General features: G+C 37.4%; 1 protein-coding gene across 2 annotated transcripts; it reads left to right on the forward strand.

Moving 5' to 3' along the window:
- The first annotated feature begins 903 nt into the window (after positions 1-903).
- Positions 904-12,831, forward strand: TMEM9 (transmembrane protein 9). Of its 2 annotated transcripts, none has more exons than XM_087959538.1 (6): positions 904-1,163; positions 6,539-6,633; positions 8,189-8,280; positions 8,603-8,711; positions 9,308-9,439; positions 10,656-12,831. In XM_087959538.1, the coding sequence occupies exons 2-6, from the start codon at positions 6,568-6,570 to the stop codon at positions 10,803-10,805; spliced, it is 549 nt and encodes a 182-aa protein (XP_087815664.1). In that variant the 5' UTR covers positions 904-1,163; positions 6,539-6,567; the 3' UTR covers positions 10,806-12,831. The 2 variants fall into 2 exon arrangements, with proteins under 2 accessions (XP_087815664.1, XP_087815665.1); XM_087959539.1 differs by having other exon boundaries at positions 1,157-1,334.
- The last annotated feature ends 768 nt before the right edge of the window (positions 12,832-13,599 follow it).

Raw genomic sequence — 13,599 nt, forward strand, 5'->3', positions numbered from 1 at the left:
ACCGAAGCGATTTCAGGGTAGGCCGGCGGTTGCAAATGCAGGCCATGGAGTGAAATTGAGGAAAATTTTGAAAAAAATGACCGCTGACTGCCGCATCGAAGAAAATTTATTGCTTTTTTTTTGAGGCGGGGGGTGGGGGAGAGGATATGCAGGTGTTTTTATTTCAACTTTTCTTCCCTAATACTCCTTTAATAGGAGGCTGCTCTTTCTTTCTACCTTGTAATCAAACTCTCGAGGCGGGTTAAAAGCAAGTTGATTCCGGTTGAAGTAGAACTGCAGGTGTTCAAAGGCGCTGTTTTATGAGTTTTGTTTTCACAACTGGAACCAGGCTTATATGCATTTAGATAATTAATCGACAAGGGGAAAAAACGGGCCCTAGGCCACAGGTCTCCAACCTTGGCAACTTTAAGATTTGTGGACTTCAACTCCCAGAATTCTCCAGCTAGCTATGCTGGCTGGAGAATTCTGGGAGTTGAAGTCCACAAGTCTTAAAGTTGCCAAGTTTGGGGACCCCTGCGCTAGGCAATGCAATGCAATGCATTTGCGAACATTACTCTCCTTCCCCCCCCACCCTCCAGATTGCTGTACAATGTAAATCAGATGAGTGGGGTCAGAAAACCCACGGACGTTCAGTATGTGCCAACATAGATAATAGATGCCTTCATGCTCACTGAAACGGCTTATAGTGGTATACTGCACGTATTCATTGGCACTGCTAAGAATGTCTCCTTTTGCTGTTGGGATGGTGCTCAAAGGTAGCAAGGCATGTAAAACAACCCGAAATTCCAAGCACCTCTTGACAGGCAATGAAAAGCTGGCCCTGAAGTTACTCTCCAAGTTGTTTGAGCAATAACTCCCGTTATAGCACAAATCGGTAAAACGACATTGCGTCTTTAATCCCGCACCCGGAGGAACAGCAACGCAGCCTTTTCGCCTCTCCTACTTTAATATTATGCGACCCAGCCTGGAATCCACAGAGCGCAATCATCTGACTGACTTTTTGTTTTTTCTGGTTACTAAAAGGCTTGAAAATTATGAATAGTCCCTTAAATGGCAGAAGCGGTTTTGGTTGGTTTCTAGCAACGTCTATCACGGTGATGTCAGCAGAAAAAATCACAGCGAAAGGCGGACCCGATCGTTTCCAGGAGTCGGCGATGCTAAGGGTGAGTCTCTTGTTTCGTCGCCGGTAGCATTAAACGCCCCCGATGTTGGTTGGGAGAAAACGGGGAGCAGTTTCCTTAGCTTGTGGTACTGGGGGTATAGCGAAGCTCGGAAGGATCCGAACTCTGCCCGTGATCTGCGTGTTTGTCTGATGGTTCGTGTCCTGAAAAATGGTATGGTTTGAAAGGGAATGTAAATTGCCAGGAGAAGGTGATCAGCAGGTACCGGTGGGTAGTAGCTATGAACTGCTGCCGTTCCTTCAGGAGTTGCAGCAAAAGGCACCCTTATTTAATTAGGGGTGGTTGTTTTTTTTATCATGACGTGCATGCAATCTCGTCACCTTTGCATTTACATAAAAAAAATCCAAAACCATCCAAAATCCAAAAATTAAGCAGATGTATCACATGCACACTTTTATGGGAGATGGAGAGGAGCGGGAAGCTATAGTTGGCTATCAAAGTTGGACAGTCTGGGAAATCTGGTCATTGTGCAAGAGAGCTTCTTGTCTCTTTCCCCTCTTTTTCTACTTTTTTTCTTTTTCCCTTAAGCAGGGGGAAATGCCTCCTCTTCCTCTTCCTTCCCTTTAGATTTGGACTACTCTACACCACAAAGAGGAAAAGGAGTGTAAAGTTTAGCAGATGCTTAAGAAAAATACTTTAGTGAAGAATGTATACTGAGACTTTAAGTCATCCAGGTCATGGTTGTCCCAAAGGTGCTTTTTCAAAAAAGGCAACTGGACTTCCTTTGTTTTTCCTTGAATAGGTTTCCCTTCTCATCCAAGATACTTCAGAACTGAAGAATGTCCTTGGATGAGAAGCGAAACATCTTCAGGGAAAAAGAAAGTCCAGTTGCCTTTTGAAAAAGCACCTTTGGGGTTTTAATGAAGTACTCCAGGAATAAGAGAATCAAGCAGAACACACAAGGGATACACAGTCTTTCTTTACAGTACGTGCTTTGGGATGGGGAGGGCGTGTAGAAATCAGAGGAGTGGGGAGAGCTGGGGTGTGAGGAGATGTCTGTTAATGGGTACTCCATTCCCATCACATGGTCACCCAGTTTCTCTCAAGGTATCTCTAAGATTGGAGTAGGTGTGTATCTCTTCAGTCCCTGCATAGACCCATCCCTCTTCAGCCTGAGCTTGACTTAAAACTATAGCTGCAGATGGTGTCATTTTCAAATCAATAACTGCATGTGAGATTCAGGAAAGTTTTTCCAGCTTAAGTTGTGTGGCTATACATAGTTTTCGACTTACAACTGTTTGCTTGGTGTCAGTTCCAAGTTACAACAGCATTGAAAACGTGGATTATGTCTGGTTTTCATGCATCCCCACAGTCACATAATGAAAATTTGGGTGCTTGGCCACTGGCATGTATTTCTGATAATTGCACTGTTCCAGAGTTATGTGATCATCATTTGTAACCTTGCCAACCAACTTCCAACAAAGACAAGGGGGGGGGGGACCAGATTTGCTTAATGACTGCATAATTCACTTAACTGTAGTGATTTGCTTTAACAACTGTGGTAGAAAAGTTGATAAAATGGGACAAATAATCATTTAACAGTTGCCTTGCTTAAGCAATGAAAATTTTGCACTCAATCATGGTTGTAAGTCGAGGACTACTTTCATGATTAATTTCTAGTTTGGTGACTTCTTGAAATGTAGAAATTGGAATACAATTAAAACTATCCTCTTGGACTGAATTAATATAGATGTCTTTCACCCATATCATTAACATTATCTTATCCAATTTTGACCCTATAGAAAAGATTCTATTTTATAATCCATATGTTCGGCTATAGAGCTTATTGGAGATTCAAAGACAAAAAGTATAACTGATAGTAAAAGCACAGAATTTGTTCACAACTTTTAAAACTAAAGGGTTTTTTTTGTTTGGGGTTGTATGACAGCTGTGTAGTTACTCTGAGCAGTGAACAGAACTTAAATAACATAAAAACAATTATAATCATTTACAAAAATTAAAATACAAAGCACTCAAGAAGCAGCAAACTCAAATCACTAACACAACCAAGAGTGAATATTTTCAGTCACTCCTTTTTCCTTTTCTTGAGATAAGAGACTTCATTACCCAATAACTAATCCATTTTAGTTTTTTCCTGGTTGCAAGACCTCATAACTTGAATAATACAACTATGTCTACCTTGTATCTTCCCATATCTTCAGTTGGGAGTAGCCAAAAGAGAGATGGAAGGAGGAGCCGAGAAGCTCCTGAAGTCAGGCCTTTCCCATTCATGACATAGTTCCTCAGTTGGTGGATGCATTCCCTACGGGCTGGGGGCATGCTAGAAGGGGGTGGCAGCAGAGCCGAGATTGGCAATGAGCAGAGCAAGATTTATACAGGCATTCTATGCCAGCTCAAAGATGGCTAGATAACACTTCAACACAATATTCAGGAAAGACAATATTATTGGGTTCTTTGGAAATGTTTGGTTTGTATAAGCATAGGTTTGTGTATCTTACTTTTGTATTTGTTTTTCAAAAAACAATCAGTTTATATGGCTGCTCATCTCAAATACATAAGATGGGTTGATACCAGTATTTAAAAGTAAATAAAATAAGTAAATTACAGTATACAAGAAATTAAAACACAAAGCAGCTAGATAAAAAAAACACACAATGTAACTGAACTTGAAAATTCTTGCATCAGTTTCTATGAAATTTGATATGCTTTATCTCTTCATAATGATGCAGTTTTTCTGTGAATTTCATTTCATTTCCATTCCAATGAACATAAAAATATGTGCCATTCCTCATTTATGCTTTTTCCAGATTGGCTAATTACAGTATGAGAGTAGAACTTTAGTTTTTATATTTATCCAACCAAATTGGGTACAAATTGCAAAGCATTCTCTGGACTGTCACAAGACAGAATGATGTCAAAATGGCTTGGATTGATAGTTGTGATGTCAGAATGGCTGGGTTAGACTTCACAGAGTTAGAAATAATATAGCTGGAGACTTCTGAATTCTACCAGACTTCTGGCAGTTTGTGCAACAAGTATTTCCCATAACAGTGGGTTTGATAATTGGAAGATTTCCCTAGTAATCAAAAAAGAGTATACAGATTGCATAAGTGGGGTTCATATATACAGCCTTTTTTCTAGGTGACATTATTCAATTATTCATTTTCAGCATTGCACGCTGGAGGGAAACATGGCACTAACCATCATCACTCTGTCTTATGAAGAAGTCTACACCAGGCACTGCATAGGAAGGGGAAGAATATTTTGGAATCTTTACATTTATGCAAAATCTTATCCAAATACTGTAGCAGGGTAACATATTAAGTATGTATGCATTAGATATGCTTCAGAAGTTTCGTCAAACTCAGTATGATTCCTTTGAGTCCTTCTTAAGATTCAGAGCTTCTCAGGCATCCAGGAATAACTTGGACATATCTTACATAAGTAAAGAAAGCAGGCTTTCTTCGCTGTCAAGAGAGTTTCTTGATAAATCTATCAATGTTTGATCTGGATCCCCCAGAGTATAAACCGAGAGCAATTTGAATGTCACAAAACTGTCTGTTTTTAAACATATGCTGGGAAACCATCTAAAACTCAAAGAGCATTGGGAAGGAGCAGAGCAGTCCCAATATAGTGAAAAAATAAAGTTACATAAAAACAGGACAGAGAATGAACCCACCCTTGGTGTGGTCTAAGACTAAAGCATTCAGTTCACATTCTTTTCAGATGACACAGTTTTGTGGTCTCTTTTATGTAACTGAACTGGCTTTTCTGTGTCCAGATGTTTGATTGTTTGCTGCCTAAAAGCTGAAACTTTCCAAAATATATGTAAATGTGAAGAGCACCTAAGATAGATGTGGCAGATATTTATGTATGTGGGAAATATGCATACGTAAGATCAAGTATCTTATTAATAATGCTTTTGCTTTTCAATGCTTCAGTAAAATGGAACTGGGAAAAAGTTCATTTTTACATAACTTTTCTTAGTAAAAGATGATCTAATCTAACTTAGTTGCTCTTTTTTATTTTTGCATTTTGAGACATAGCTGCTGGGATCTCAATCTTCATGAAGGTTGACCACTAATTAACTGATCTACCATTTAGAGCAGCTTTTTTTGAAAAATAAATACATATTTCTTTCTTACTATTGTAATTTTCCATTATTGTACTATTAAAGCGATAAGATGTAGCCAATGCAGCTGAAAAGTTTCATTCTTTTATGAACATGGAAATAAGTTAAACTGTGGCCTTCAGGTTACTTAAAAGGATATGAAATTTTAAAGTGTGAAAATGTGATTCAAATGAATTCATCTTTCCTGTATTTACATATATATATTTACATATACATATATATAACGTTGCTGCAACTTTAAAAGCACGACTATAATGACGTGGGAAAATACCCGAACAAAGCTGAATACCATATATATATGTGTGTGTGTGTGTGTGTCTGTGTCTGTGTTTTCTTAAGTTTTCGCGGGTACTTACATGTATGGTATTCAGCTTTGTTCGGGTATTTTCCCATGTCATTATAGTTGTGCTTTTAAAGTTGTAGCAACGTTTCGGCAGAATCTCATCTGCCATCATCAGGCTTCTGTATTGTGTTCGTCTGTGAGTCAGACTTTCACAGCCGTTTGTTTTAAATTTGGGGCTAGCCTACTGCTGTGCATTAAAGAAAAAATGAAGAAAAAACCATTCTGGCACAGCAGTAGGCTAGCCCCAAATTTAAAACAAACGGCTGTGAAAGTCTGACTCACAGACGAACACAATACAGAAGCCTGATGATGGCAGATGAGATTCTGCCGAAATGTTGCTACAACTTTAAAAGCACAACTATAATGACATGGGAAAATACCCGAACAAAGCTGAATACCATACATGTAAGTACCCGCGAAAACTTAAGAAAACATATATATACACACACACACACACACATACATATATATGCATATATATACTGTTATTAGATTATTTGTTGTGTATTCTAATCTGAAACTGAATGTACATCTTTTGTAGAAAATCTAATCCAGTTGCAGAAAAGCACAAGGTGTAACATGATAAAATGATAATATGTAATGAGCTATATTTAAAATCTAATGCAAGACTGGTTCTATTCAAATTGTCTTCTTTGCCCAAGGAATAGGAAAAGGCTGTTTTTTTCTTCTCTTCTAAACACGCTACAAGTTCTTGTGCAAATCTGTTGTGAACTATTGGCTTTTGATACATGTTTTTATTGCTTCAGGTTTTCAGGCCCTAAAAAAAGGAGGTATCATCAAAATTACATATATGCTGAGGAAACCAGCTTGTCACATTTTAGCAGATGAATTGTGATATCTAAATGTCTATAACGTTATAAAGAATTGGCTGATTTCTGTTGTTTTCCCTCCCCCCTCCAGGTAATGTTCATTTACACATCTGAGAAATCATGAAATCGGTGTCACTTGCAGCCATTTTTTGGTGTATCCTAATACCATCATTTGAGACCAGCAAGGTAAGGGAGGAAAATAGAGAAAAAAATTAGTTTATAATTAAATTAAATTTTTGTTTATGGATTTATTTCTAAACACGAACCCGAATTCATTTACTTGCTCTGATTTTTTTGATATCTGAATATAGTCTGCAGTCTGTCACTCTATTTTCTTTGATAAACACAATTATCTCAGCATTCATACATACTGTCAGATCCATGCTCTTCATTGTATCATATACTCTATCAGCCAACAACACAATATTATTAAATACAAACGTACATCTATGTTCATGGTCCCAATCATCACATTTCTAATGTCACCACAAACTTTTGTTATCCATTTCTTTCATAAATACATTAAACAATCAAGGAGATATCATACAGGGAGATCTCTATCCTTATCTCATTCCCTGTTCAGTGTTTAACCATTCACTGAGCATTCTATTTATTCTCACACAGATCTTAATTCCATTATATACTAATCTGATTCCCCTCGGTGATTAATGTTCAATTTTATATGCTGGTGGGGAGCAGTGGCCTGGAACTGGTTCCTGGAAAGACCAAATGACTGAGTTTAGAGTTCTTTGGTTGAGAATTGCTATCTCTGGTCTTGGAAGAGGTGGCACTGCCATAGATAGATCCAGTGTGTAATCTGGAGGTTCTTTTGGACTCACAACTCCTGCTCAAGGGCCTTTGTGCAGCTGTGGCTTGTGCATCAGTTATGCTCTTTCCTGGACCAACGATCCCTCCTCTCAGTTAATCACGCCCTAGTAACCTCCTGTCTTGACTATTGTAATACCCTGTACATGGGGTTGGTCTTGAAAAGAAGCTGGAAGCTCCAATTGGTTCAAAATACAGTGGTCCGTGTTGTTTTGTGCAGATGTAGATGTGCATTGGTGTCATCTCCTGTGGGAGCATCAGTGGCTACCAATCTCTTCTGGGTACAATTCAAGATGCTGGTTGTCACCTTCAAAAAACCCACATGGCTTGGAGGGTAGGTTATCAGAAGGACAGTCTCTTCCTGGTTATAGCCATCTGACCCACCAGAACTGGGTGGCAGCAAATGTGGGTCTCCTCTCCTACGGAGGTACATCTGGTGGGATCCAGAAGAATGGCCTTCTTCATGATGGTTCCCTCTTTTTGGAACATCCCTGTGGAAATTAGAGTGGCCTTCACTTTGACATTCTTTTGCAAGGCCCTGAAGATCTGGTTTTGCCAAAGGGTCTGGGAACCCAGAGTAGGATGGAGCTCATCAAGTGCTTATTTGGTTGATTGTTGTTGCTGGCAAAAGGTATTGCTTTGTATTTTTTGTATATTGAATTTTTATTTTGGTAAGCCGTCCAGTCGCTGAAAGTGAGTGGACAGCCATACAAATTTTCTTAAATAAATAAATGTTACTGAAGTAAAACTTAACAGTTGTAACAACCAAGATGTAGTTCAAGAAAATATCTCAGGTTCTCCAGCATAATATGACATGACTGGAAAGAGTATCGTTAACTACTTTACTTTGCAATGAGGCAAAACTATTGGTCACACATACTGCTTATTCTAGTTGTATCCTATTTTTCTTCTATAGACATTTGAAGACATACGCTGCAAGTGTGTCTGCCCACCATATCGGAATATAACAGGACAGATTTACAAGAACAATGTATCACAGAAAGATTGGTAAGACAAATTTCAGAAGAGATTCTCAAAGCCCATAGAATGTTTGCAAGATGTGATTGTTTTAAAAAGCTGGTTTAAAAACTGGTCTTCAGACAGTGAAATGAACTAATCTCATACTTTCTGTCTCATCAATTGGATACTTTCTCCCTGTACATTTTATCTATTTGTATATCTGTCAAAGGAATTAACTTAGTGATGCAATAACAGACTCAAAATTATCCAGCTAAATGTAACATTAAATTCTGTATCCTTGAAAACAGGTGAATTTCCATATGATAGAAGGCTTTTGATGCCCGTTGTTGCTTCTTGTTTCTCACTACAGTAATTGCCTGCATGTGGTGGACCCTATGCCAGTGCCAGGACATGATGTTGAGGCATATTGCCTGTTGTGTGAGTGCAAATATGAAGAACGAAGCACCACGACTATCAAGGTAAAATACCAATCTATCTCTTACACCAGCTCTCTCTGTCTTCTGTCCTCATTGTATAACACTAAGAATGTTGGCTGTTGACAACTGTCAAGGAAACTGAAAAGAGAATCTGCAAATATACTCACAAAGAAATCAGCATTGTGAGATTGAGGCAAGAGTATCTACATTGGTAGTTCACCCAGTTAGTGTTTCTCATATAGATCTTACCTTCTAGTGAAAGCTGCATTTGAGAATCATATCTTAGATTTCTTAAGAAATCAAGGAAATAATTTTAGTCATGTTTTGGTTATTTACTGTATATAAATGTTTGATTTTGGACTGTTTAACTTCACTGGGAAAGGTGTTTTTTTCATCCTTTCTTAAATCTGATGTCTTCAGACAATGCAGAATTTTGAATGTGCATATACTTCCAGCAGATTGAAAAGGCATCAGATTGGGGAAATCCAACCTGGTATCCTTGCCATATTTTGATCTTAGCACTTTCTAGCACTGGTAATTTTTTAGCTGATTTCCCCTATTACAATATAGATGTTGAAGCTTTGCTCAAAATATGTCCTCTTATCCAGGATCTTTGATGACATTTTGTGTTCATGCAGATTATCATCATCATTTATCTCTCAGTGATTGGAGCTCTTCTACTCTACATGGTCTTTTTAATGGTAGTTGACCCTTTTATCCGCAAACCTGATGCCTATACACAGCCCCTGCACAATGAAGAAGAGTCAGAGGTGAGTTTGATGCTCTTTAAATAGGTTGTTTTTTCTTTCATTTGGACTTCCTGAATCTGGTGTCTTCCGTACGTTGCTTCCCACAATCCCCCACTTATTAGATTGTGGGAATTAAAAGCTAATAATTTTGGAAAGCCTGAGATTCTGGAAAGCTTGGTAGTAATCAGACCTTTAAATCTATGTGTTCAACAGTGGAGATTTCTACATACCAATCACTTTACAGAACAAAACGATTGGTATATAGAAACCTCTATGTATGCTTATTCACTTATTCACATAACATTTTCTGTATGCACAGTAACAGAAGACTTCCCACCCACAGAGGGAAAGGGAAGTCTTTTCCCTCTAGATACCCTTCTCCCAAATGCATACACATCTTCATCCTTTCCAGAGAGCATAATGCTTGAGAAGGGTTTAAGATATGCCTCAAAATCTGTTTCTATAATCAGCACTCAGAACTAACATTTCCAAGCTGAAATATTGCAGATAAGTTGAGACTGTAGCTTTCTGAAGTCTGGGGGTGACTGGGTTAGAGAAGGTACCTTTAAAAAATTAGTGACATAAAGAAATTGGATTTCTTTCTATGATCTCATTCTGGATTGTGGATTGCATCTTTGAAGTTCACGCACATTAAATACGAGCACATTTTATTTTGAAGAAAATGTTTTAAATTCCCATTAATTATGTTTCTGAGATAATTCTGAAAGGATTTTATTTTGTATGTCATTCATTCATTTGAATTAGAACGCTGAAGCAGTGTTTAAAATAAGGCTGTTTGTTTCAGAACACATTTTTCTGAACTACAGCTCATGATCAAGAAAGAGGGAAAGCTAGGAATTATATTTCAGAAATATCTCCAATTCTGCTTTAAAGAATATGGCAACAGTGCAATATAACATGATTGTATTGATTATGGAAACTTATATTTTTGATAGACAGAATGTTACCCAGACATTTCATTGTAATTCCGTTGCATTTGTTTTTATAGAAGGTAACTAACCACTCTTAATAATCTGAAGCATACTGCAGTAATTTCTCTGCCTTGGGATATTTTCTGTTGTTAATGATGAGCAGTTTAACCTTGCTATTTTCACAGTGTGCACCTGTCCATTGTTTTAAAAATATTTTGATTTGTCTTTGTAGCCCAAGGTGGAGTGTTACTACTGCGCATCTGAAATGCTTTTTCTTTGAGATGTTTCTTCTTCTGTTACTGCAGGTTCCCTGTTCCTTGACAGCTATCCGTCCTTCAGCGAATGCTAGAACAAATACAGTGCTGGAGAGAGTGGAAGGAGCCCAGGAAAGGTGGAAGCGTCAGGTGCAGGAACAGCGGAAGACTGTGTTTGATCGGCACAAGATGCTAAGCTAGACCTTTTATTTTAGGTGTGAGCTGCAGCTGCTGGTTAGCTAGGCAAAATTTTGTTCGCCAGTACAGACCCCAAATCTGTAGTTTAAATATCTTGCACCTACTGTTTCTTATTGGATTTGCTTGTTGTCTTCCTCTTCAGTCCACCCAAGAGAATATGCTGCATTTGAAGCAAGCTGCTGGCTGCACATGCCATCTATGATTCTATGAGGACTGCCACTTGCTTTAAATAACTCTAGGATAACTATTTGACTTCAAAAATGAGAAACAATTGCAACTTTGGATTCTATAATCTGCCAAGCATTGGTCTGGTTTGGTGATTAAAAAAAGGCATGCATTTATTTGTTACTGCTTACTAACCTATGGCTTGGCTTTTAGTTTGAGTTGGATGTATTATTAATAGAATGAGAATAGCAACATCCTTTTCATTCCATTGACTGTATGCCGATATATGATCCTTCACTGTTGCAAAATAGAGCAACAAAATAGAGCAAAAGTGGCTTGGGTCTATGTATAACATGCTAGTTTGAAAAGTTGGCACTAAAGATAGAAATGCAATAAGGGAAATTAACTTGCCATAAAGGAGTTACTGTATTTGGCTCATAAATTCTTACAGATTCTTCCTTCAAGGATTTTTTGGGGGATAGTTAACTTTACACCAAAGAAATATGGACAGATTTTTTTTTTAGCACTATCATAGGTAATGGTAACCCATCAGAATAATGCTTCTGGATTAATTCTCAGTCTCCTAAAGGAACCAAACCAAGAAACTTGTGGATGCCTCTTTCACATGCAGATTTTTAAACAATGAAATGGGTATACAGATTGTCGTATTTCTTTGCTTTGGAAACAGCTTAATTACTGCCTAGGTTAGATCTTAATTTTCATAGTATGTTGAACAGATGAAGCCATTGCTGTTCATACAATTTCATATGCAAACAAAGAATGTTTTCCACATATTAACTATTGAAAATCTTTTGCTTTAAGAGTTATCTGCACAGGAAGGAAACTAGATTATTCAGTGCAAAGGAAATAGCCCTTCTACATATGGCAGTTTGTCCCAGTATGTAGAACTGGATTCTACTATCAAAGGACATTTATAGAAATGTAGCCTTAGATTTTAATATCAGTTCAAAGAATGACATGCAATATGCAAAATAAAGTTTAACTTGACGTAATGGAAAATTTCCTGCATGGATTTGGAATTTTTCCCTTGGCCTACATGGCCATAATTATTTTATTGTAATTTTACAATACATCGACCAATTGCTTGCCCAGATATATGGGATATTGTATTGAAATGTGTTTTTATGGTACTTGTAGCAGCCAGATTTATGCCACCAATTAAGGGGAAGTAGTATTACCAGTATGTAATGGTGAAATGTAATTTTGTAATGGTAGCTCAGATGCAAAAGGCACCATCAAGAGATCTTGAAGGTTAGACAGTATTTTTTTCCGCATGCAAAAATATTTATGTATTAAATGACCTACTTTATCTCTTACAATATCTCTTGCAAATTGCATCAGTCTTTGTTACTATGAAGCATCTGTTCATTAAAGTATGTACAATATTACAGACGTCAGGCATAATTCAATAACTAAAAGGAAGTCTGAAGACTGAACCTCATTTCCTAGAACCATCTCAGTGCATAACTATTAAAAATCAATAGCATCATTTCATGTTATTTTGAGATAGAAGAATTTTGGAGAGCATAGTTTAAAACTTCCCATAGATTTAATATAATTTAAAAACAAGTGTTAGCTATCCATTTATATAATTTTTTTCCCAAGAAAATATACATACCATCTTCTATCCAAATCTATGTAAGATAGCAATTCATCTAGAGCCTCAAGTATGCATCTTCCCTCCCACTTCTCTTAATGACTTGAAGCTGAGTAAGAAGCTTAAAATCCCCGAGCAAGAATGGTATACTAAAATATAACAGTACATTATTCTAAATCAGTATACAAATGTACTAAAGCTATATGGGGATTCCTTCAAATTAAAATATAAACATTGCTTCCCTTTTCTATTTCTTCCTGTTGTGTTTCTGCGTATCTCTTATTAAAGCAAGTCTCTTGGTAAAGTTGGGATTGTTCAGCAAAAGTGCATAGGAATCTGAAGAGGTATCCTTAAAGTTATACTGGATTAGCAGGATGCCCTTCCCTTGAATCTACCTCAGCCTCATAATGAAAGCTTTAGATTTTAGAAATGCATAACATTTTTTCCTGTTAGATTTTTTTTCATCAGTCATAATTGATCATTTTTAACAGATGAACAGAAATAATTCACCAGGACATTACTCTGTTGATTTTACAGGAACAAATGATTAAAAAAAACGTTTATGCTGAACTAGTTAGCTTAAGTGAATTTTACTTAGAAGAGGGGCTTTTAGAACCACATCTCTTAGGCGTTCTCTTAATGACTGCCGCAAAACAAGGTATCTAAATCAGATTGATCATATGATAACCTACTTTATGACCATTACAACTTATGACTATAAAGGGCAGGCTCATTTGAAGACCGCCTTTGTTTTGTAAGCATTTTTACTGACAGCTCCAGGAAGGACTGCATTTTAAAGAGGAATTGTGTCACTAGTATGTTATTCCTCCTCTGAGATAAGATGGAGATGATTCCTGAAACTGGATCCCAGACCTATGAAGAACTTAATGGCAAATAAAGGATCCTTCAGTTTTTGATAGACAAACTCCTTTAACAGACAAATTATCATCTTGGCTCCCCTGAGTTGTGACCACTGGAAGACCATAGAACCTTGGATGGTGCTGGATCCATTTC

The sequence above is a fragment of the Notechis scutatus genome, chromosome 3 (genome assembly GCF_049901735.1).
Source record: "Notechis scutatus isolate UNSWTSFEM ecotype Mainland chromosome 3, rNotScu1.2, whole genome shotgun sequence".
Lineage (NCBI taxonomy): Eukaryota > Metazoa > Chordata > Lepidosauria > Squamata > Elapidae > Notechis > Notechis scutatus.

Excerpts from the sequence above, each read along its gene's own strand:
- TMEM9 (XM_087959538.1), top strand. The coding sequence starts at position 6,568 with ATGAAATCGGTGTCACTTGCAGCCATTTTTTGGTGTATCCTAATACCA. Across the intron at positions 6,634-8,188 it reads CATCATTTGAGACCAGCAAG|ACATTTGAAGACATACGCTG; the intron begins GTAAGGGAGGAA and ends TTTCTTCTATAG. Across the intron at positions 8,281-8,602 it reads AATGTATCACAGAAAGATTG|TAATTGCCTGCATGTGGTGG; the intron begins GTAAGACAAATT and ends TTCTCACTACAG.